The sequence below is a fragment of the Montipora capricornis genome, chromosome 11 (genome assembly GCF_036669925.1).
Source record: "Montipora capricornis isolate CH-2021 chromosome 11, ASM3666992v2, whole genome shotgun sequence".
Classification (NCBI taxonomy): Eukaryota; Metazoa; Cnidaria; class Anthozoa; order Scleractinia; family Acroporidae; genus Montipora; species Montipora capricornis.
Genome location: NC_090893.1, coordinates 41,345,484 through 41,367,319, shown reverse-complemented (window position 1 = coordinate 41,367,319; position 21,836 = coordinate 41,345,484). Strand labels below are relative to the sequence as shown.

General features: G+C 41.7%; 2 protein-coding genes across 2 annotated transcripts; both read left to right on the top strand.

Moving 5' to 3' along the window:
- Window positions 1-1,506: 1,506 nt before the first annotated feature.
- Window positions 1,507-16,315, top strand: LOC138025055 (microtubule-associated protein futsch-like). The gene is made up of 9 exons (XM_068872307.1): window positions 1,507-1,601; window positions 5,411-9,013; window positions 9,707-10,075; window positions 10,969-11,207; window positions 11,994-12,269; window positions 13,076-13,121; window positions 13,722-14,060; window positions 14,267-14,979; window positions 16,187-16,315. Exons 2-9 carry the CDS (start codon window positions 5,465-5,467, stop codon window positions 16,266-16,268), a joined length of 5,613 nt encoding a protein of 1,870 aa, XP_068728408.1. The 5' UTR covers window positions 1,507-1,601; window positions 5,411-5,464; the 3' UTR covers window positions 16,269-16,315.
- Window positions 16,316-19,513: 3,198 nt separating this feature from the next.
- Window positions 19,514-20,854, top strand: LOC138023487 (uncharacterized). The gene has a single exon (XM_068870486.1). The coding sequence runs from the start codon at window positions 19,514-19,516 to the stop codon at window positions 20,852-20,854; it is 1,341 nt and encodes a 446-aa protein (XP_068726587.1).
- The last annotated feature ends 982 nt before the right edge of the window (window positions 20,855-21,836 follow it).

Below are 21,836 nucleotides of genomic sequence, written 5' to 3'. Positions count from 1 at the left end.
AATAAAAAAAGAATGGAAATCTAATTTTAAAAGTTGCTGTTCATGTTGTTTTAAGGCTTGACCTTCAAAGAAAATAAAAGTTTAAATTAGCACCTTAATATATGCCATGAATCTTCGGGACATCGTTCGGGGTTGTTTTAATTTCGAAACAGGTAACCAGTCTCAATTTGAAAAAATGTGACGATGTAAAAACAAAAGAGCTGCTTATGTAGAACAGTGGGATTTTCCTGAATAATGCCAGTGGAAATGGGATTTGGAAGCTGGGCAATGGGATTCGTAAAAAGATTGCGCTAGGAAATAGGATTGGTACCCATTCCCCCCCCCCCCCCGCCCTTCAGGACCCTCAATACAAGCATCGAAAAAATTACCATCAGCATTATTCTTATTGATGGTTTGCATCTCACTTCACGACGGCCATGTTGGTGTACAGAACAATGCAGTAAGATGTCTTCTGGAAATTTGACTCTTATTATGCAAAACTTGTGGGGACATTTTCTGTTTTTTTGTACATCAACATGGGCGTCTGTCTCATCACGTGGATGCAAACCAAGAATTGAAATACGATTAGTAATTAAATCTGAAAGAACAGTACCCTGGGTACCAGAGTTTTCGTCTCGCGCGCGGCGGACGGAAATTGTTCGCTTCGCTTTGGCGGCCGAAGGCCAACGCAGGTCTCAGTAGAGACATGACCGACACCGGAAACTGCGCAAGAAAAACCTCTGGCACCCAGGGTAAAATAACAAAGGTTTTATCGATGTTTCCTTCATCCAACTATTAAGCAACTTAAAAATATCAATAACGTTGACGAGACTCGACAAAGGCTTTTTCCAGACTTTTCATGCCATATTTGACCGCGTTTTTTGGGCAACATTAACTTTATCGATCAATCCCAAGAGCTCGCTTTTGGAAATGACCGTACTGGATTTTGCTCGAAAGCCAACATAATTATTTTAAGGTCACTGGCACTAAAGCATTATTTTTGCAATTGCTAGTTCAAAACTGCTGATTTTACTAAAAATTTATTGCCGACACATCATTGGAAGGGTAGTAAGGACTCAATAGTCATTGTCTCTCGGAGTCACTGTTTGAAAATCAAGAGAACACAAGTGCAATATAGGAATGAAGCCCTCGTCAGCTTTCATACCAAACTCAAAAATGACACATTCTCAAGCGATGTCAAAGAGAAAAAGTAACTTGCCCTTGTACAGGGTTCTGGTGTCTTACATTTAAGCAGGGCCTTAAGGATAATTTCAGACAGAAGATCTCTTTCACAAGACTGGTACATCAGCTATTAGTGTCTCACTGATTTAATACTGAATGGATGAGTGGATTCCATTTAACGAATTAACTTAAATCACCAGTTTATATTGAGCACTGTTTTGTTCTCGTATTTAGCCAATTCGAATCCTTTTAACGTTCAGTGACTTTGAAAAAGCTTTCTCTTCCAGATATTACGATATTGTATACAGCTTATTCCTCTCAACATGCAATTTTTGCTGATTGCAAAGAGCGCTGAGTTTGCTCCAAGTCTGCGCCTAAACTAGTTTCAAGAATATCTCGGGTTTCCAACAGAGATTGTGCGAAATACATTTCAACTTAAGGTTGGTACAAAATTTTTCATCTTTCAATCCCTTTTTTTCCCCTACGTCAGTTGAATAATGTGTATTGTTGAGACATTTTCTTTGTAATTTTTTTGTTGAGGCCTTGTCGAATGGAATTTTTTTCTCGCAAAACTCAGAAAAAGTTAAATTTTACAGCAATGATGTGAAAATTACTTTATAAGATCATTCAAGTTAAAGTGAAGTTCCTTAGTTAGAAAAATTTAGTCGCCGGACTATCAATTCAGCTTTGTAGATTTGACTCCTGAAAAAAAGAAAGCCAGGGGATGAACAAAATGGGATTGAATCCGGAGCAAGGCCTCGAAAAATGCACTAGGCTACGCCACCACTAGTTTAACACCATTGTTTCTTCGGTAACATTAATAAAATTGTCAAACGTTGAGGGAAATAATAACCCTGAGTTTTGAGAACGTAAGTTTCCAAATTAAACTCGGTTTGATTGAAACCGGAGGACCCTCGAAAAAATGCAAAAGGTAACCCCACAGTCTAGTTGACAGTAAGACCACAACTGTAGCCGAAATGTGCAGTTTACTCGAAAGACATCTTTTAAATCGCATCGGGAATGGCGACGTTAAAATTTGACAGCTTAGAACATGACCGTGGTCATATCCCACAGGACTGTGTGAAACAGCATTGCTTGCTATTGTATTACACGAAAGAGGAGTTCAGCTTTTGAAATGAAGTTTCATCTTTTTTAAGTTAAAATTTACGATGAAGGAACGGGACATCTTTCGATACTGAGTACCATGATTGTCATGTAATAGGAACTATTCCATTCGCATGTAGAATTATTAAGTTCTCTCTTTGCGTGTAGGTTTGATTGTTAAAACTTTTCCATTTCTATCATCATATTGGGAAAGTCATATAGGTACCTAATTGATATTCAATACAAAACAATCGGTGCCATCCATGGAATATTAAGGAACAACTTACTAAACAAAAAGAAAGAAAGGTTTTTCTTTCTAAATTGCTCATTGCTTGGCGAGCTATATATCGAATTATCACATCAATACGGTCCCATAATTGGTATGCTAGAGCTTATAAACAATAGCAATCTCAAAATACAGGAATGAAATACTTTTTCGCCGAAATGACTCTATTTTAAAAGCGCATAATGACAAAGCAACCTTAGTGCTAAGTCTTTTTGCCGCCGATTTTCAAAGAACAACTCACAAGGCAGGGTCACGAACGCCTTCTAAGAAGAAATATGAATAAAAACAAAAATGTGTTTAAAAGGTCCACGCAATTTAAGGATCCCTATACATATCCCTTTGTACTTCTTTGATGAAAAACTTCATTTTAAATGTCAATACATTTTCAGTGGTCAAAGTTTCCAATAGGAAGTTCATTCCTTGAGATAGGTACATTTGCCGTAAGCCTCACTTCTTCAGAAGGGAAATGAGTCAACAAAAGCCCAGTTAGGTCTAGGGTCCAATACATTTGAGCCTCGACCCTTAAATAAAACCTTCCCAATATAATTTGTTTAACGAAACTTCAAGAAAACTGGAGCTACCTTCGATGCCAAAAATACATTTTTCATCTCAATTTACGTTCTAATTGATACTTAATTCACATAAAGGGTGGGCCAAAGAGAATCATTCTGATTTTCTTTGAAGGTTGCTTGGGTTCTTATTATGACGTAATGATCGTAGCGGGAATAGCACCGAGCGGGGTTGAACATTGTGTGGCTTTGCTGACAATTACCGCTCCGTCCATAAAGTATATATCAGGGCTTTAAAGTTCACCAGTACACAGCAGATTTAACTGAGTTTTTACGGCCTCCAGTCGTGTTCGCAGCGACAGTTGGCGGACCGTGAAAAAAAGAACAGAAACAGACACCTTGAAGTGGATTAAACAACATTTGACCTATCAACCCGTTCCTCTAAAACGATTGACGGAAATGAATTTGAACTGCTGGGTCCACAAGGTCATGTTCAGACAAATTCGGCCCGTTTTCGTTCCTTGCAAAACAGTCTTTTCTATAGGAATACGTTACCTACTACTTAATCATTTGGTTTTGAGTGCTTTGTTTAAAGCCGACGGATCATTCAGTTTGAACAACTACAATTCTCGACAAATTATAATTGGTACAGCCACGCAATTTTCGTGCAATTAGTTCAAACCATGGTGCACGTGAAAATGACCTAATTTTCCTCCTCCCTCCCTCCTTATTCAATGTCCAAGACGTTCATGTCCTCGAGTGGCATCAGTTTAGTCGGGGCCCACATTGAGAGTAGCAGTGCAAAGTTACGAGGCGGTCCAGGAATAGAGTCGAGTACAGGAGTATCTCACTGTTATTTTTGTAGGATTGTAGATTTACAATAACTTGACAAAGGCTATATATGCAATTGTTAACGGATGCGACTCACGAATTATGGATAGTTCACTTTCAATTTAACCTTCGGAAGTATGAAGAGGCCTTCTTAGGGGGCGACCATTTAAATTTCCTGCAAGCGCTTGTTGGAAGAAAACAATTGCACGCAGCACAAATGAAATAAAAGAAATCTTGCACTGCTGCAAGCAAGAAAAAAACAAATGAATGTTGCAAAGCTATTTCATCATTCCTGGGGGGCTTTACAAAATCCCAGCAAAACTGCAACTATTCCGGATAATCTGCAAGCCAGCGAGCCACTCTGGTTAGCCTATTAAAATAACACATTGACTGGCCTAAATAACACTCTGGTTAGGCTAAACGTCACACCGGTTGGCCTAAAGTTCGCTTAGGTGGCTTGCGGTTTGCCCTTATAATGGGATAAGGGACTTATTGCTCGCTCGGTTGACATGGCTCCAAGTCATAGGAGTCATGCAAGCCATTACGGTTAGCCTAAATTACTTATTGGCTAGCCTAGTTAGCACTGCAGTTAGCTTACAGTTCCTTAGGTAGCTTGCGGTTATTGGGATCAGGGATTTCTGGCTTGCTGGCTCGCACTGTATCCAAACTTGTTAGCTTATCACCAGCAGTAATATAAATGGAGGTAAATTTTTCTATTTGAAGAATCAAGTTTTATAAGACAAAGAAAAATATTTTGTTCATTTTTAATCTTTTCAACAGAAGCATTTTCATTTAATTGCTTTCTATTGAATATTGTATTAGGTAATATTAAATGATTCTAAAGAATGACATTCCGAAAACATGTAGCTATACAAGAATGATTTTTTATAGCTTACAACATTTTAAGGATTTGCAGCTCCATATTAGAACTATTACTGTAATAACCACAATGTAAATGTAAATACATTCTGTAAATGTAAACACGACACTTTTTTGAGAAAAAAAGATCCTGCAGAGAAATGAGAGAAAAAAATATCCTGCAGAGCATTTAGGAGGGAAAAAATATCCTGCCCACCAAGGTTGCTAGAAAAAAAAAACTTGCTGACCAGAAATCACCCACTCCCCCCATCAAGAGTTAAATGGTCGGTCCCTTAGCTTCGGTTTCGTTGTTTATTTTCACAATGAGTACCACGTGATCGTGGTAGAAGGAATTGTTTTATAATTAAAAATTCTGAGCGAAGGGAGTGGGAATGAAGTCAATGTAATATTCTCTTGCCTGTCTTCGTTCCCACTGCCACAAGATCTACAACAGATCCTTCAATGACAGGAATGAATGACAAAAGTAAAGGAAAACGATAAACCCATGTTTTGATGTACTGTTAAAAATGATACTCAGTTTGATAGCTACTCATAAATCAGTAATAATATTAAGAAAATTGCTGAGGACTTCGCAAAGTAATAAATGTGGAAAAAGCTTAGTTGACTATACCATTCACATTTTAGGTTTTTTTTTTCACAGCAAGTGATCTTGGGATGTTTTGAAATCATCACCTACTACAGCAATATTTTTGCAATGAGCTCAAGGGAAAATTTTAACTTGAAACCACAACGCTCGGAAACTCGCGAAGATAGCGATTCCGCCTTGACTAGTAATGCGCTGAGAACTAGGTTTGCAACACACATGTTCATTGATCCCAAAGAAGGAAAGACTGACAGAGAAAATTATGTGACCAGAGAGGATTCTAGACGTGTATCTGAGAACGTCACCAAGTCAGTTGTGACTAGAAGTGTTATTGATAAAAGATCAAGTTCATCTTACAAGACACGAGAAGACAAATCGGTCAAAAAACGAGATTTAAAAGCCACTTCCAACTCCTTAACAGACCGTTCAAACCTCGCTTCCAGCAGTTTATTATATCTGAATGCAGATGATAGGGAGGCTCCTGTCAGCTCTCTTTACGCGTCAAACTCAAAAGATAAACACTTCAGTGACGTTGCGAAAGAAGGTGACCATGTTGAGAACGCAATATCATTCCTTTATCGATCTGCAAACGACACCAAAATCTGTGACCGGAAAGCTCACAAAGGCGAAGGAAGTAAGGATTCTAACCACAACACATCAAAATTACGGTTTCTGGAAACCAGTCGAGAAGCCAGTAACTTTGGCGATGACTCAGATGCGTTGGTGTCCCATGAACGTGGAGGATCTTCAGAAAATCGAGCCAGGAAACTCGAAAAAAATTATCGAAGAGAAAATGATAATGTTAAAGATAGGGGCTTAGAGGATACAAACATTCTGCGAAGATCTTTGGAAAGAAAGCAAGCTTCAAACTCCCTCGAAAGAGACAGAATTGCAAAAAGGTTCTCGGTCGATGATAGTTTTGACTCTCCAAAACACATTTCTAAAACCTATGTTTCGCTATCTGATAAATGGAGAGGCAGAGAACCCGGAAATTCAAAGTACTACAAGGATTCGCCCTACCTTCGTGATCAAAGTCCATTTACTCGAATGGGAAGAGGTGATGATGAAGTCGATTACAGAGGAGACGGGACGTTCAGCTCCCGTTCTCTCTCCTTGGAAGCACTTAACGACAATGGAAGAGATGAGCTCAAGATATACCGAGAATTACCAGGAAGAAAAGAGTTTCTTTCTTATATAGCAAGGGGAACGGCGGGTGAAGAAAGAGACCTTTCAAGAGAAAACAGACGTCAAAGTTCACTTCAACGAGATGACCGAAGTAGGGATCGGAAAAGGCAAGACTCTTTCTTGAGACTAAGAAGCAAGTCATCTGACGAGCTGAGGGAATTGAACAGAGGTGAATACAGAAACCTTTTGGATTATCAATCCAGCTACCCTCTTTGGAACGGTGCAAGTCAGCGGGGAACTAGCAAGGAACAGCATTTACCGAGCAAGGCAACACATGACTTCCCTAGACAACGTATAACCAAGGTAAAGGCAGATACGGAGACAATGGGAAAGGCAAAAAATAAAGTGATATCACCGTACTGTGTTAGAAAAGAGCCATCCACTCATGATACAGCAAGGGGAAAGGCGGATAGAGAAAAAGACCTTTCAAGTGAAAACAGACATCAAAGTTCACTTGAACGAGATGCGCGAAGTAGGGATCGGAAAAGGCGAGACTCACTCTTAAGACTAAGAAGCAAGTCATCTGATGAGCTGAGGGAATTGAGCAGAGGTCAAAACAGTATCCTTTTGGATTATCCATCCAACTGCTCTCTTTGGATCGGCGCAAGTCAGGGGGGAAGTAGCGAGGAACTGCATTCAACAGGGAAGGCAACACATGACTTCCTTAGACAAGATGTAACCAACCTAAAGGCAGGTACGGAGTCAGTGGGAAAGGCAAAAACTGAATTAATATCACCGTACTCAGTTAGTAAAGGGCCATCTAGCCATGACAAACTTAAAGAGGACATTGCAAAGCTAAAAGTGGAAACTCTAACCCGAGAGCACCCGAAGCCTTACATCCCGCCGACACCTTCTAGAGTAAAGCTTGAAGACCACTCTTTTAAGAGGAAAAGTCGTCAGACATCTATTCAAGAAAAACTTAAAGAAGACATTGCCAAGCTTAAAGATGAAACAAGAGATTTTCCATCCCTCACGAGAAGAGCTTCTGACACCACGACAGGTACAGATAGTGTGGTAAAAGAGAAGGGGGATATCCTACAGCGTGGAGCTACCACATCCTTGTTTGAGCGATACGCTTACTCTAAGAGAGACGGAAACGCATTCGAGGATGGAATGCAAAAAACGGAATCTCAGAGATATGGTGATCCGGATACTCTAAAATACATAGAGGAAGATAGAGGCCTCAAAATGGATAAAGGCAACATTCCACGAGTTGAACGATATAACGATCAGACGGTAGAGAGAGATTTTCCAGAATCTTCACAAGAGTACGGTCAACTAACACGCTACCACGAAAAATCAGATTTAAGGCGGTCTGACGGGCGGGAAGATCAAGAGTTTTTCAAAAGAAAGCCAAAAGAAGACCGGAATAGAAAGGAGGAAGTTGGAGTAATGGAGAATGAAAATTCATCATTTAATCAAAGATATAGGCGGGAAGAGCCATTGGGATTTAGCAAGGAAATAAGGAGAGGATCAACTCAAGGGTACGCAACCAAGCACGTATTTAGAGCAGACTCGACGATGTCTATGACGGCAAACAAAAATGGCGACCATGGTCCAAGCTCAGTTAGCGGGTTTTTCCATGGAAGTGTCTCCGAAGAGGATCAGTGTGCTTACTACCAAAAAGACTCGGGTGATCAAGAAAGAAGCAATTCACGTGACCCATTCAGAAAATCTGACGCTTCAGGACCACCAGAATCCTTCAGACAACCACAGTCTCCAAAGGAAAAAGAGCACTACAAACACGCAATGCCTCACAAATCAGAAGATGTATCTACTCAACGTACAAACCATCGCTCTACAACTAGAGGCAGCTTCGAGGAGCCGGTTCACGTTAGACACCTTGAGTACGATAGACAAAAAGAGGGGGCTATTTCATTGCCTTACAAAGAAATAGAAGAAAATGCTAAAAATCAAGATGATTTTTCCATTTCACCTCTTACAAGTAGTTCAAAAGAAGAGCACGTCAATACAGCAAGGGACGAAAAAGGTGTAACTTCAAGCAGAGTCCAAAGGAGTAACGAAGTTTTAACAAAAAAGACATCTAGAGAAGATTTAATCCTTCCGAGAACGAGCTCCACCGAAAATATCAAGAAAAGGACTTCAAGGCAAGATATCTACAGAAATTTGTCTGAACGATCCGACCATGCACCGAGGACAAGACTTCAGGATGAACTTTTCATGCAAAGAAACGTGATTTCTCAAAACGAAATTGTCGAGCCAATACTAGATTTCAATGAAAACAAGCCATCTGCAATGCGTGAACTGAAGAAAAAAGTTGAACAACTTAAGAGCAAAGTGGATGCACTTGACGACTCAAAATCGCTTGGCCAGCTGGAAAGGTATGTTGACGAACACTCCGAGAAGAAGCCGGATGTTGAGATTAAAAACCCCGTGTACATTCCGAGATACAAGCCAACAACGACTGAGACAGGCTTTGGTACTGATGGTGTAGAACCAAAGCAGACCGCAGAGGTAAGTATTATTACTAACAACACAAGGTTGGTGAGTTTTCCGAAATTAAAAAAAAGACCAGGTACTATGGTTTTACTGCGCTTTTCAATAACATGCGGACTCTTAAATTCAAAGGTCAACCGACAAATGCGGTTTTCGCTACCGTCAATCAAATGTTCGATGGTTCCTTCCAGCCTCCGACTACGTTGACTGAACTGGGCTCAACGATGTGATTTGATTGACGGTAGCGAAAAACGCATTTGTCGGTTCACCTTTGAATTTAAGAGTCCGCATGTTATTGAAAGGCGCAGTAATTTGTCTTAAGTGTTACTTTTGGGTAGGTGATGACGTGATTTACTGACATTTTAACAGTTTACGTGGAAAATGGACACACCATGAAGTGTTTATCGTCAACATAAATCTGAATATTCTTAGGACAAATCAATTCTTTTATTTATCTAAATGAAAACTGTGATAATCCTAGACATTCGAGAAAGATGGAGGCTGTCTATTCTTCCTAGGTTGAATCCAGACGACGAAATATTTGCTCGAGTGTTTCAAAGACACTTGTCTTCTTGGTATTTCGATTAAAAGCCGATGTTATTCCACCTATTTTGAAGGTTGACGAACCATGTTTATTTTTTTTAAAAAAAAGAAAATTATGGTAGGGAAGGCAGAAATTCACAAAACTCATTTTTTTTTTTAAACTACTAGGCCAAAGAACCCACTTCCGACACAATCAGCAGGCGAATCAGCCGACAGACAAGCACAGCAAGCACAACACGCCGCGTCAGTGGTATTTGTGACGAGGACTTACCAACGTCCCCAAGTAGTGTTTACGATACCAAAAATGACCCAGAGGAGGTTTTACCCACTGGTAAAAGCAGCCCTAGAGAGTACGTTATGGTGCAAACGCGTGACGCACAGACCATGACCACTCCTGGTGTTGAAGAACAAGTAGGGAGAGATAGGTATCGACGTGTAAACTCCCTCATCTCAGATATCATGGAGGAACCTGAAGTGATTGAGGAACTGAGAGGTGTTCCAATAGACCCCAGAGGAAACGAACCACCAATTCAAGAGGTAATAATATCATCTAATGACTTCTGAGCGAAGCAGTATTTAGTGGTATAAACAAGTTTCAAGGTTTCCTAGCAATAAGTTTTGTGTTTCGCGGAGAGGCCTTCTTATGTGATTTAGCCACTTTCGGATAGACATTCCTCAGTTCTATCCCTAATTTATGTGCACTGAGTTGTATCAGAAAGGTAGCTTTGAAGATCATTTGAGTTCAAGGGTCGTTTATCTTACCACGCAAAGGGGAAATTGATACGCCATGCTTTACGCTGTGCTATTTCATACTATGATACATCAGTCGCGAGATTCTGACTCCAGCGAAAAATTTGACATTTGAAAACAAGCAATATAACAGGCCTCAAACGCACGAGCTTTCCCTTTGATCTCTTCAATAGAAATGGCTGTTTTGAACTTGTCGGGGAGTCAGGGTGGTTTAGTGGTCATCAACCGTGCCTCCAACCTCTGTGACCCAGGTTCAACTCTGGCCTCGGGTCGTATGTGGGCTGAGTTTCAGTCGATCTCAATCTGACTCTGAGAGTTTTTCTCCGGGTACTCCGGTTTTCCTCCCTCCTCAAAATCGACTTCCGGCCTATTCCATCAGGCTGTAGTGCTGTGCTCCGAGGTCATACATGGGTCGTGTTCAGGGGCCGAGCGCCTAGCCGGCAGCACAGCTCCTTCGGCCCGACCTCGTTGAGCTGCGCCCTTAGTAATTCAGTCTCCGACTGCGAGAAAGGGCGATTAGCAGATCACATATTATTATTATTATTATTATTATTATTTATTATTATTATTATTATTATTATTGTTACTTAGTCAAGAGTTATGCCGTTGCAAAACGTTTGACGCGCAGTTCCACGTTCTCTCATGAAAACGTGAACGTTGAAAAAATTGACTTCCATTAGATTGTAGATACGGGCGACATGACAGACAGTGGAGTGGCCACAATTCAAATTGATACCCAGCAACCTTTGTCATCAAGAAAATGCTGGTGGAATGCATTCTCAGCAGAGGATGTTGATCGCTTACTTGAAATTGAGCATCCTCCTCAATGGAACCCGTACACTGCAGAGGACATGGATAACATGTGGCAGCTTGGACCTATAAGACGAAGGAGCCTTCGTCGAGGATCTTATGGGAGAAGGTATATATCGCTTGACAACCGACTGAACTAGAACGCTTTACTTGATGCATACAAAATTACATAAATGATATGATTAACGGTGAGAACGAATCTACCAAACATGGCGCTATGTCAGTGACAACAGTCATCACTTCATGTGGCATTTGGTTCATTATCTAGGGGCGTATACCGCGTCAAAAAAACGCGAACAGGAAGTTTCTAGAGCAGGGATGAGTTCCTCGAAGTCTTGTTCTCGCTAGCCAGTGTTCACTAAGACGGCAATCGACATGTTCAATACAAATGAACCAGTGGTTGAGGCAAAATTGTGATAACTGAATGAAATAGAAAATGCTGTGATGCCTTACATTTTTGTCAGTGGTAATATCAAATTTAGCATGAATGGAGCAGCATACGCGCGTTATACTAGCTTGAGAAAAGAATGGTACGAGTAACAGTGATCCATTTGGGACAGTACGAAGATACTTAATTACTCTCTAGTGGGCGAGGAGGTCATCTTTTTATCAGCCAATTTTCTCGTGCCTTCCCCATTCTCTCAATTACGTATTTCAGCTATGCACAGGTCCCGATATATTATGGTACTTCAACTTTAAGCTACATTAGCCACATGCACAGCGTTCTATTCGTTCCTCTCTAGCTGGACAGCTCATAGGAATGCCTTAAAAACACGATTTTGTCAGTGATTGTCTGAACAGTGCAGACATGACTTAAAATTTCACTCTCGTATATGATCTCACTTTTACTTCTAACTAAAACTGACCCCGCTGATTTCTCTATCCAAATCGGCAGGTCGTTCAAGGGAAAACCTCTACGCACTCTTGATGATGCCGTGAATGTTTACGTTAGAGTTCGGGGAAGGCAAGAAAGACCTAGCCGTGCACAACGCATTATAGCAGCCCAAGCAGCACCACAGGAGAAAGCAATAGTGCTAAGGGCAGACAACAAAGAAACAGCAGATCCTTTCATAAGAAAGATTAAAGTTGACGATATCTACGGAGCCGATGCTGTTAGGGTTGAGAATGGAATCGTGAAAATCAAAGTTGGTGATTTATCCAGTAAAGGAAGGTATTGAGAGGATTATTAGTTATTATCGGCTACTGAGAAGAACTTGGGTTATTCTTGATAAGACTCTTTTGGGTTACGTTATACTTAGAAGCAATAGTTTTTATGAACGAAGGAGTAGCGTACTCAAATACGCTGACCAACAACTTAAGCATTGTAGCCATTGTTTTTCTTTAATAAGTAAAGTGTGTTGTCAGCCTGTTAAACTTTACCAGATAGCACCGACCTCTGCATAGATAATTCTTGATAAAATGCTGAACCTTATTACATGTTTGTAAATCATTCAAATTGTTTACTTAAATAGGCGGACAAACATTTGAAATATTTGTCCGCCTAAGATCTGATCAAATCCTTTGCATAAATCTAGCTTTCCCAAGAATCAAAGCAATCCACTAAATGCTGTTGTGCTATTGTGTCCCCAACACTCAGGTAATAGAAAAACGGTGGTCTTAAATCGGTTGTAAAATTCTGAAAATTTTTACTGAGATCTTTTGCAAAATTGCAAAGTGGTCACGCATTACTCAAAAGGGATTGTGAAGCTATCGAATTGTTTCTATCTTTTCACAAATTCTTGATAACGAGTTTTTCTAAGACTGTTTTATGTTACCACAAATGAAAAGTCGCCGAAATGTTGAGATGCAGCTCATCTTCAATAAAGCCTCGAGGATATAATTCCAATACAAGTGATATCGGTCAAGTAATAATTATTATTTCCTGTACAGTACCTGTACATTTGCACCTTCTCTTGATCCGTCAATCAACCTATGCATGAAATATTTGACCTCAACTTGTCTGTTTAATCTCTTTAGAAAAGCGTGGGCACGCATTCTGCAGCAAAAGGATCGGATTGTTGAGGTATTACATATTTAGAGCGAGTTTCAATCCTGTGTCGTAAAACCAAAACCAAAGTAATTACTTTGGCCAATCAAAAAGGACAAAGACAATCCAGTAAACCGATCAAAACTCGAAGTAATTACACGTAGCCGACACGAAGCGCGGGAAATTGGCACGCGCGAGTCACGATTGGTTTTGGAAATTCCTTTTTCATTGGTTGAAAAAGTGGCGCGAGAACTTTAATCCAATCACCGCGTGATGTAATGCAAAACCAAAGCAATTCGCTAATTACTTTCGACACTCAATTGAAATCCGCTCTCACTTGTTCGCCAACGTTCACTCTGATGTTTCAATCTTGTAAGCCTGAGTAATCACCACTGCAACTGAATAACAATTACCGAAGAGTACATTTTCAAGTTATGAAGAAACAACAATTTAAGAAAAAGAAAACGACTTTGACTTAAAGTCTTTTATTAACGCAGGTTCACGATTGTAATTTAGTTGAACCCTGGTTCTCAAATTTGCACACGAAGATTGGCTAACTGCTAAACGGTCGGTCACAGCATGGCACGTCGAATTGCAATCTTCCACTGATCTCTTTTTTTTCCTGAATCCCTGTAGTCGGATGGTAATGTAACCATTCCTGTTTCCCGGGACCAGTACACAGACGGCGTCTATTACACAAACTACCAAGACAGACAGCAACAGGATGGCGCCTTACGCATGCCAATCAAGTTTAAGTTTCAAGAAGACGGCAAGCTAAAATCTAAAAAAGCTCGTGTCGCTAGAGAGATGAAAAAGGCCGGGAGCATAGGAAGGAGAAGACGGACCGCTGGCAGCCGAGCATACATCGTGGGGGCACGGTACTACCACTGTAACATGCTAAAGTCTACTGCTAGCTATGGTTCACCAGCTGAGCAAAAAGGCATAGTTCTACGAGGAAGACGCCTTAGTCCAAGGGTACGTTTCTCTATTGCCGACTGTTTAAAAAGAACAATCAAGCCACCTGAGGGAAAATGGCAAGTTTGTTTCATATCCCGTAAGAGATAACCTGCCACTCCTGACCTCCTACGGGTATCAACCATCTCCCACTTTTTACGGGAATCAAATACCTCTCATAAAAATCGATAGCTAATGGCAATGCTAATCTACTTACGTATGTTTAGTTGGCAGGCAATGCTATAGTGCTTAGAGGACGTCAACCATACACAGTCCCAATGAACACAGTTCAAAAAATCCACGCGGGCCACAAAGTGACAAGGCAAGCTGCATCGATGGAAGAAAAAGATGGAAAAATGGTGATCACTGTACATGCCATCCCACCACAGCCACCAAGGTTTAACTTGCAGCAAGCTGGACATTCTATGACACAATCCTCTAGCATGCTAACTTCTGGCTCCTATTATGATAGAACTCCTGAAAAACGAGATGTCTCAAGCATTTCTCGAAGTTACCTCGTACACTCGGGCGACGAAAGTACGTCTCGGGGATACACGACCTATTCATCCTCTGGGCGGCAGGGTGCTTCATTTATCGCCACGGATCCGTCAAATGCCTACCGTCGCAGGTCCTCACGAGTCAATGGCATTTATACTCTTGCGAACACCTCAAATGAAGCGTCGAACACACCATCCATTGTTCCTTATGAAGGTGATGATAGCACACCAGGCAAAAGAACAAGGAACTACAACCACCCTTTGGTTGCTGATCCATCCAGATTTTACAAGGCACCCGGCTCAAGGATTAAAATTCTTGAACCAAGAATACACGCCACCACAGCGTATGGCGAGAATTTTATTACGCGGGATTATGGAGGCATGTCCAAAATGCAATACGTGAATGGCAAAACTGGTGGAAATAACACAATAATGAATAATAGGTTAGTGAAGTTTTAAACTTCTTTAAGTATGAGGGTTAACCAAGTTATACTTTCGGTAATATTGCCAGCACAATTCGTCAAACTCTAAGCAGACAGGGTATAGGCTAAAAATATTACTCAAATCGATTTGATTTTACTAGTCTCAAAAAACGAAGCCTTCCATCTGATGTGGCATATTTTACCGAAAAAAACAACAACAACAACAAACATAAAGACAAGAAATCTTAGTAGCAGTTACAAATATACGCAGCTCTTGAAACATTCAAATATATCTTAAATTGTAGATTTTCAATAAAAATGTAAAGAGCCTTCGTTACAAACGGCAACACTCAAATTTGCCAAAAAAAGGAATACTTACGCGTGGACGAAAAAAAAAGGTGTATAATTGGTGTAAACATAGGGTAAAATATCCTACAGCTCTCTTCATAAAAAAGAGATACACGATGGATGTTGGCCCCTCACCTCTCCTCTCCCCAATTAAACTTCCTCTGCTTCAGAAATTCAAGATGGCGGCCAAAACTATGCTCAGCCCCGTGATCACTAAAATACGCCTGCACTTCAGGATAGTGTGATTCATACTTGGTGATCCCAGACCTCTCGTTATATACTGTACAAAGCTCCAAAATACTACTTATTACTCATTTTCATCCTCGGTTAATGCATTTTTCGTGCTCTGATTGGTTCACTCAATCTCGGCTATCAGCTCATATACCTTAGTTTGACCTTATATGGTAAATGTTGCTCTAAGCGTTGCTAACATACATTTGTTTTCACCGGAAAGCGACATTTCTTTCTGAATAAAGCAAAAACAAAACCTTTTTGTGGAATGCTTGGATCAATTCCGACGTTTGGAAGTACGCAAAAAGGTGAGAATTGTTTTTGTGATGAGCCCTCGTCTGTTTGACCACAAGGTCTTACACAACATCGCGTCAGTTCTCATCAAGTTTTTTCGATTTCGCTCGGATTTCCTCGGTTTTTTCGCTCGTATTTCGTACTTTCTAAACTATTGGAGTTAAATGAATTTAATACAACAATTATTCCGTTCGCGCTTGTTGGATACGAGACTGGTTATAGCCAACTCGGCGCTGCGCGCCTCGTTAGCTCGTTAGCTATTCACCATCTCATATCCAACGCGCACTCATGGAATAATTGTTAATTGAACGCAAGGTTACATTTAAGTGATTAATTTTTTTCGTGCGTTCTGCAGGAGGTGGCATGACGGACGTTACAGATATGGCTCATCTTGGAACACCAACCAGCAGGTGAGTTGCTTGTTTATTTGGCCTTGATGTTAACTTTACTTTGACTTTCCACTGGAACACAAAATCCGAAAAAGAAGTTTGTCACGGACTTTCTTTCTCGACATTGGTTTGATTCGAATCCATTATCGGATTTTGTGTTTTTGGATTCGAAATCTGTAAATCCGAATTGCCAGATCTTTACCCAGCTTCCCAATCGAACGCACCCCAGAAGGCCAATGAGACATAAGACCAAAGCAAGGATCTCCGCCTCTACTGTGGCTTCTTGCAAACAGTGCGTTCTTTTTAACATCCCAAAGACTCCGAGAACATTTCAAAGTTTAGAAAATCCACTCATCTCCATGGAAAAAAAGGGAAGATTTTCAGTTGTCACAAATGAAACAATTTTCTCAGCGCCACGATTTAAATAACTTCGACGAAACGAGATGCTTCCGTGAAGCATACACTGGGTTGCCTGTGGTACGTGTTACAAAAAAACAGAAGGCACTGAATTGTGTGGTATTGAACTACAGCATTCCAGTCTCTGAAGAATAACAAATAAAAGAGAAGCGAGAAACATTGGCTTCTGGGCTGACGTGTTAATAATTTTCAAGTTCCCTCACAACTTCTTTTCACCACAAGTTTAAGCGTGCCCTCTGAGCATCTGACAGCTACAATAGTTGAGGAGCAGAAGGAAGTTTTCTGGTCGGTCGATCGAGAATAAAATATTTTGCCATCAGCAACAACATTTATGACACGAAAACAACATTAATTTTTAACCCCGAATATAAAAAGTTACGATCACCGACAAACATTCTGGGAGAGTTTTGCTATTGTACTGTTGGCTGTTACATCGGATTCAGAGGGCGCCGTGATGAAGTTACCGCGGCTGTTACCTACTAGGAAGCTTAAGCAACGACAACGGCGACGGCAGCGAGAACGTCACGAATTTGCATATTTAGTGGGTAAAAACAATAGCTTTGCACGCCCTGCACGTGCGTTTTTCACTTTTGTCCATTTCTTTGCCGTCGTCAGCCAAACAACAACGTGAAATAGCCAAGTTTTTGGTTTTATGAAGAACGTCAGCACTTGAGGATAAATTTTCATTTTCTCTCCTAAAATGGAGTGCCGTTCCGACTGGTGTCATCTTTGAGGAATTACCACACCCTTGCCATATTAAAAACGTTGAAATAGTCACGAAGCGATTAAAATAACGCAAATTTATATTTTGAGATGACGTTCTCGTTGCCGTCGCCGTTGTCGTTGCTTAAGCTCCCTATTAGGGAGCTTTAACAACGACGACGGGAACGGGAACAAGAACGTCATGTAAAACCATAAATTCACGTTATTGCGATAACTTCGCGACTATTCCAAGCCTTTTAATATGACAAAGGTGTTTCAGTCCCTCAGGAATGAAACCGTTACGAGCGGCGCTTAATTTAGGGGACAAAAATGAAAATTTATCTCCAGTTGCTGACGTTCTCCATAACACTTCAAACTTGGTAATTTCACGTTGTTGCTTTGCTGACGACGGCAAAGAAATGGACAAAAATGAAAAACGCACGTGCAGGGCGTGCAAAGCTATTGTTTTTGCCCACTAAAAATGCAAATTTGTGACGTTCTCGTTGCCGTCGCCGTTGTCGTTTCTTAAGCTCCCTACTAAAAGTGGGACGGGAACGTGGCACTTGGGAGTCGGAGACTTGGGAGTCGGGGACTCGAGGACGCAGGGAAGCGGGGACGTGGGGACGTGGGGACGTGGGGACTCGGGGACGTGGGGACGCGGGGACGTGGGGACGCAGGGACTCAAGGACGTGGGGACGCGGGGACGCGAGGACTCGGAGAGGTGGGACGCGAGTACGTCGAAACTCGGAGACGCGAGGGGATTCGAGGACGTGATAAACAAATAACACCTGACTTTTGCGCTGAATTGATAAAATACAATTTTTGACGGTCTACAAGTGTAAAATAATCTAATATGCTGGAGAGTTTGTCAGACCAGTAGCTGATGATTTCCAGCGTCCATAGACCCTTTGCATAAATGGCAAGGTACATCCTAGGCCTCACATTCATGTGAAAAATCCTTTTTGTAGAAACATAAGTACGAGGCTAAGGATGTGCAAAGTATTGTTATTCAAATTGAGGCGCCATATATGCAAAGGGTTTATGGTTCCTCCTTGCCTATTTTACCGTGAGAGCTCTGGGTACAGAATAGTTTCCTGAGTTTTCAAGTGAAGCTATGATCCTCGCAGTTATGAACGCAATTTTTGCAATTGCTCCCAACGTCAGTGGCTTCATAGCTCAGTTGGTTAGAGCGTCGCACCGGTATCGCGAGGTCACAGGTTCAAACCCCGTTGAAGTCCTGAATTTTTCAGACTTCTTTACGCAATTGCAAAAATTGCGTTCATAACTGCGAGGATCATAGCTTCACTTGAAAACTCAGTACGTCGTTTAAGACCCCCTGCGTTGAAACTATTCTGTACCCAGATCTCTCACGGTAAAATGGGCAAGGAGGAACCATGGACGCTGGAAATCATCAGCTACTGGTCTGACAAACTCTCCAGCATATTAGATTATTTTACACTTGTAGACCGTCAAAAATTGTATTTTACCAATTCAGTGCAAAAGTCATGTGTTATTTGTTTATCACGTCCTCGAATCCCCACGCGTCTCCGAGTTCCGACGTACTCGCGTCCCACCTCTCCGAGTCCCCGCGTCCTTGAGTCCCCGCGTCCTCGAGTCCCCGAGTCCCAAGCCCCCGTTCACTTTTAGTAACAGCCAGTTACCGCGGTGTGTTTACTCGCGAAACAGTGTCAAATCATCATTTGACACAGATACCGGGGTCTTTGTTTTTGTAAGTTTTCTTTTTCTTTCAAGTGTTATAAAGTTTGACACGAAATGTGCGAATTCAACACAAAGATCACAATCACCCAATTCTTCAGGTTGACAGTCAAAACTTTACTCTCCAAGACGAGGTTATTTATCGCTAGGTAATTCCATCGTTTTGGGGATTGTAATGTATTGATAACCTTTTAACCGGAAATAACTCTAGTTTTCATACCGGAAGTTTACAGAAATCGCGGGCTTACTTAGACCCATGGGAAATGTGAAACCATGCTCTTTTATGTGCCATGCGAGTGAAGTAAAGTTTACTGTTGTGTTTAGTTTAATCTGTGTGATTCGTTGGCCATCGATACGCAATCTTTACATTGGCGACGAGGATTCGATTCGTTTTGTGAGGTCGGGGATATTTTGGGCGTCATTTGCGTAGAGGATCTGAGTATTTTGTCAGGAGGATAATGACAAGCAGTGCACCTTCGACTTCGAGTACACCTTCGACAACACAAACACAGCCAGTTACCGCGTTTGTTCCTCTTCTTGATGTGGCCAGTCTTCCTCCCTTCAACCCGAAGGAAGACCCGAACACTCTCGCCGTTCGTTGGAAGTTGTGGAAGCGCTCATTTAATTTGTATTTGGTGGCTAAAGGGATAACGAAGGATGAACAGAAAACCGCGTTGCTGTTACATACCGGAGGATTGAACTTGCAGGAACTCTACTACACGTTAGTGCCCGGAACGGATATCGTATCTTTCGATGAGAGTATGGTGTTGCTGGATGGTTTTTTTTCGCCCCAGTTGAATGTTCCGTTCGAAAGGCATCAGTTTAGGCAAATGGAGCAAACTTCGGGTGAGTCGGTTGATCAGTTCGTTTGTCGGCTGCGACAGAAAGCGATCACCTGCGAGTTTGAAAAAGTTGATGAAGCGATAAGGGATCAGCTTATTGAGAGGTGCAGGGACTCCAGACTCCGCCGTAAGTTCCTGGAAAAATCAAACGCAACCCTGAAGGACTTGCAAGACCTAGCTCGTGTACATGAGGCAGTAAATATGCAGGTCAAGGCCATGGATCAGTTAAGCTTGTCAGGCCAGGTGAATGCTGTCTCGTTCGGCAGACCTCAAAATACGGGGAAAGGTAAAGAGACCGCTCAAGGCAGAGGTAGAGGAAATAAGTCTGGTAAACATTCTGGTGGTTGTCATGGTGCAAAGGTGATGAGATGTTTCCGTTGTAATTACAGTGACCACATCGCACGTGATCGGAATTGTCCAGCTCGCAACCAAAAGTGTAATTCGTGTGGGGAGGTTGGGCATTTTGCTATTTGTTGCAAAACGAAGGAACGCAAAGCTCCTTCTCAAGATTCTGAAAAAAGGAAAGCCTCCAGGGGCAGAGCATATCAAGTGTCAGAAAATTCAGCTACTGGTGCCCAAAATTACTATGCGTTTGCAGTGGGAGCTGGTGAGTTTGTAGGTGGTAGCGAAGTTGATTTGAAGGTTGGAGGAGTTGTGTTACGTGCAGTACTTATTGATTCTGGCGCTTCGTGCAATGTGATTGACCAGACGACCTGGGAAGCGATGAAGAAAGAGAATGTACAGTGTGATTCCAAGAAATCAAGCAAAAAGTTGTTTGCCTATGGTCAAAAGGAGCCTATTGAAGTGATTGGAACATTTGTGTCTGAAATTGTGTGCGGGGCCAATGGCAAGTCGTGTGTTGATGAATTCACAGTTGTTAAGGGTCCAGGGCGATCTCTACTGGGAAAGAACACAGCGGAGAAATTGGAAGGGTTGAGGAGTGGTCACATGAAATAAGAAATATGTTCGTTAATGACAGAGGGCAATGGTGCTGATATTCGTGAGAAGTACGCAGACGTTTTCACAGGAGTTGGGAAGCTGAGGGATTTCCAGCTGAAGCTTCATGTAAGAGATGATGTCACACCTGTCGCACAACCGGTACGGAGGCTACCATTTGGACTGAGAAGCAAGGTTGACGAGAAGTTGGACGAGTTGTTAGCCAAGGACATCATCGAAGAGGTGTCACACAAACCTACTGAATGGGTGTCGCCATTGGTTGTGGTCCCAAAGGCAGACGGTGATATCCGGATTTGTGTGGACATGCGCAGGGCGAATATGGCAATAGAGAGGGAGAGACACCCCATCCCCACGCTTGAGGAAGTGTTATATGATCTTAACGGTTCAACTGTGTTCTCAAAACTTGATCTGAAATGGGGTTTTCATCAAGTGGAACTGGATGAAAAATCGCGCGATATTACAACATTTGTTACACACCGTGGCTTGTACCGATACAAACGTTTGATGTTTGGAATAACATCAGCGCCCGAAAAGTACCAGAAAATAGTTGCTGATGTTTTGCAGGGGTGTAAGGGTGTGGCTAACTTGGCAGATGATCTCATTGTACATGGTTGTGGTATTGAAGAGCACGACAGGAATTTGCATACTGTTTTAAAGCGGTTGGGAGAAAAAGGATTAACTCTGAATGGAACGAAATGTCAGTTTCGCCTTCCCAAGCTAACCTTTTACGGTCATGATCTGAGCAGCCAAGGTGTTACGCCCAGTGAAGAGAAAGTAGCTGCCATTATGAATGCAAGTCCTCCGAAAGATGCTGCAGAGGTCAGATCATTCGTTCAGCTGGTGCAGTATTCTGCAAAATTTCTCCCCAACTTCGCGCAAGAAGCAGAGCCGCTTAGGAGTCTCCTGAGGAAGAATGAGCCTTTCGTTTGGGGTGAAGCACAGGAAAGGTCGTTTCAGAAGCTAAAAGAGCTTGCTGCAGGGG

Excerpts from the sequence above, each read along its gene's own strand:
- LOC138025055 (XM_068872307.1), top strand. The coding sequence starts at position 5,465 with ATGAGCTCAAGGGAAAATTTTAACTTGAAACCACAACGCTCGGAAACT. Across the intron at positions 13,122-13,721 it reads AAAAGGATCGGATTGTTGAG|TCGGATGGTAATGTAACCAT; the intron begins GTATTACATATT and ends GAATCCCTGTAG. Across the intron at positions 14,061-14,266 it reads GAAGACGCCTTAGTCCAAGG|TTGGCAGGCAATGCTATAGT; the intron begins GTACGTTTCTCT and ends ACGTATGTTTAG.
- LOC138023487 (XM_068870486.1), top strand. The coding sequence starts at position 19,514 with ATGACAAGCAGTGCACCTTCGACTTCGAGTACACCTTCGACAACACAA.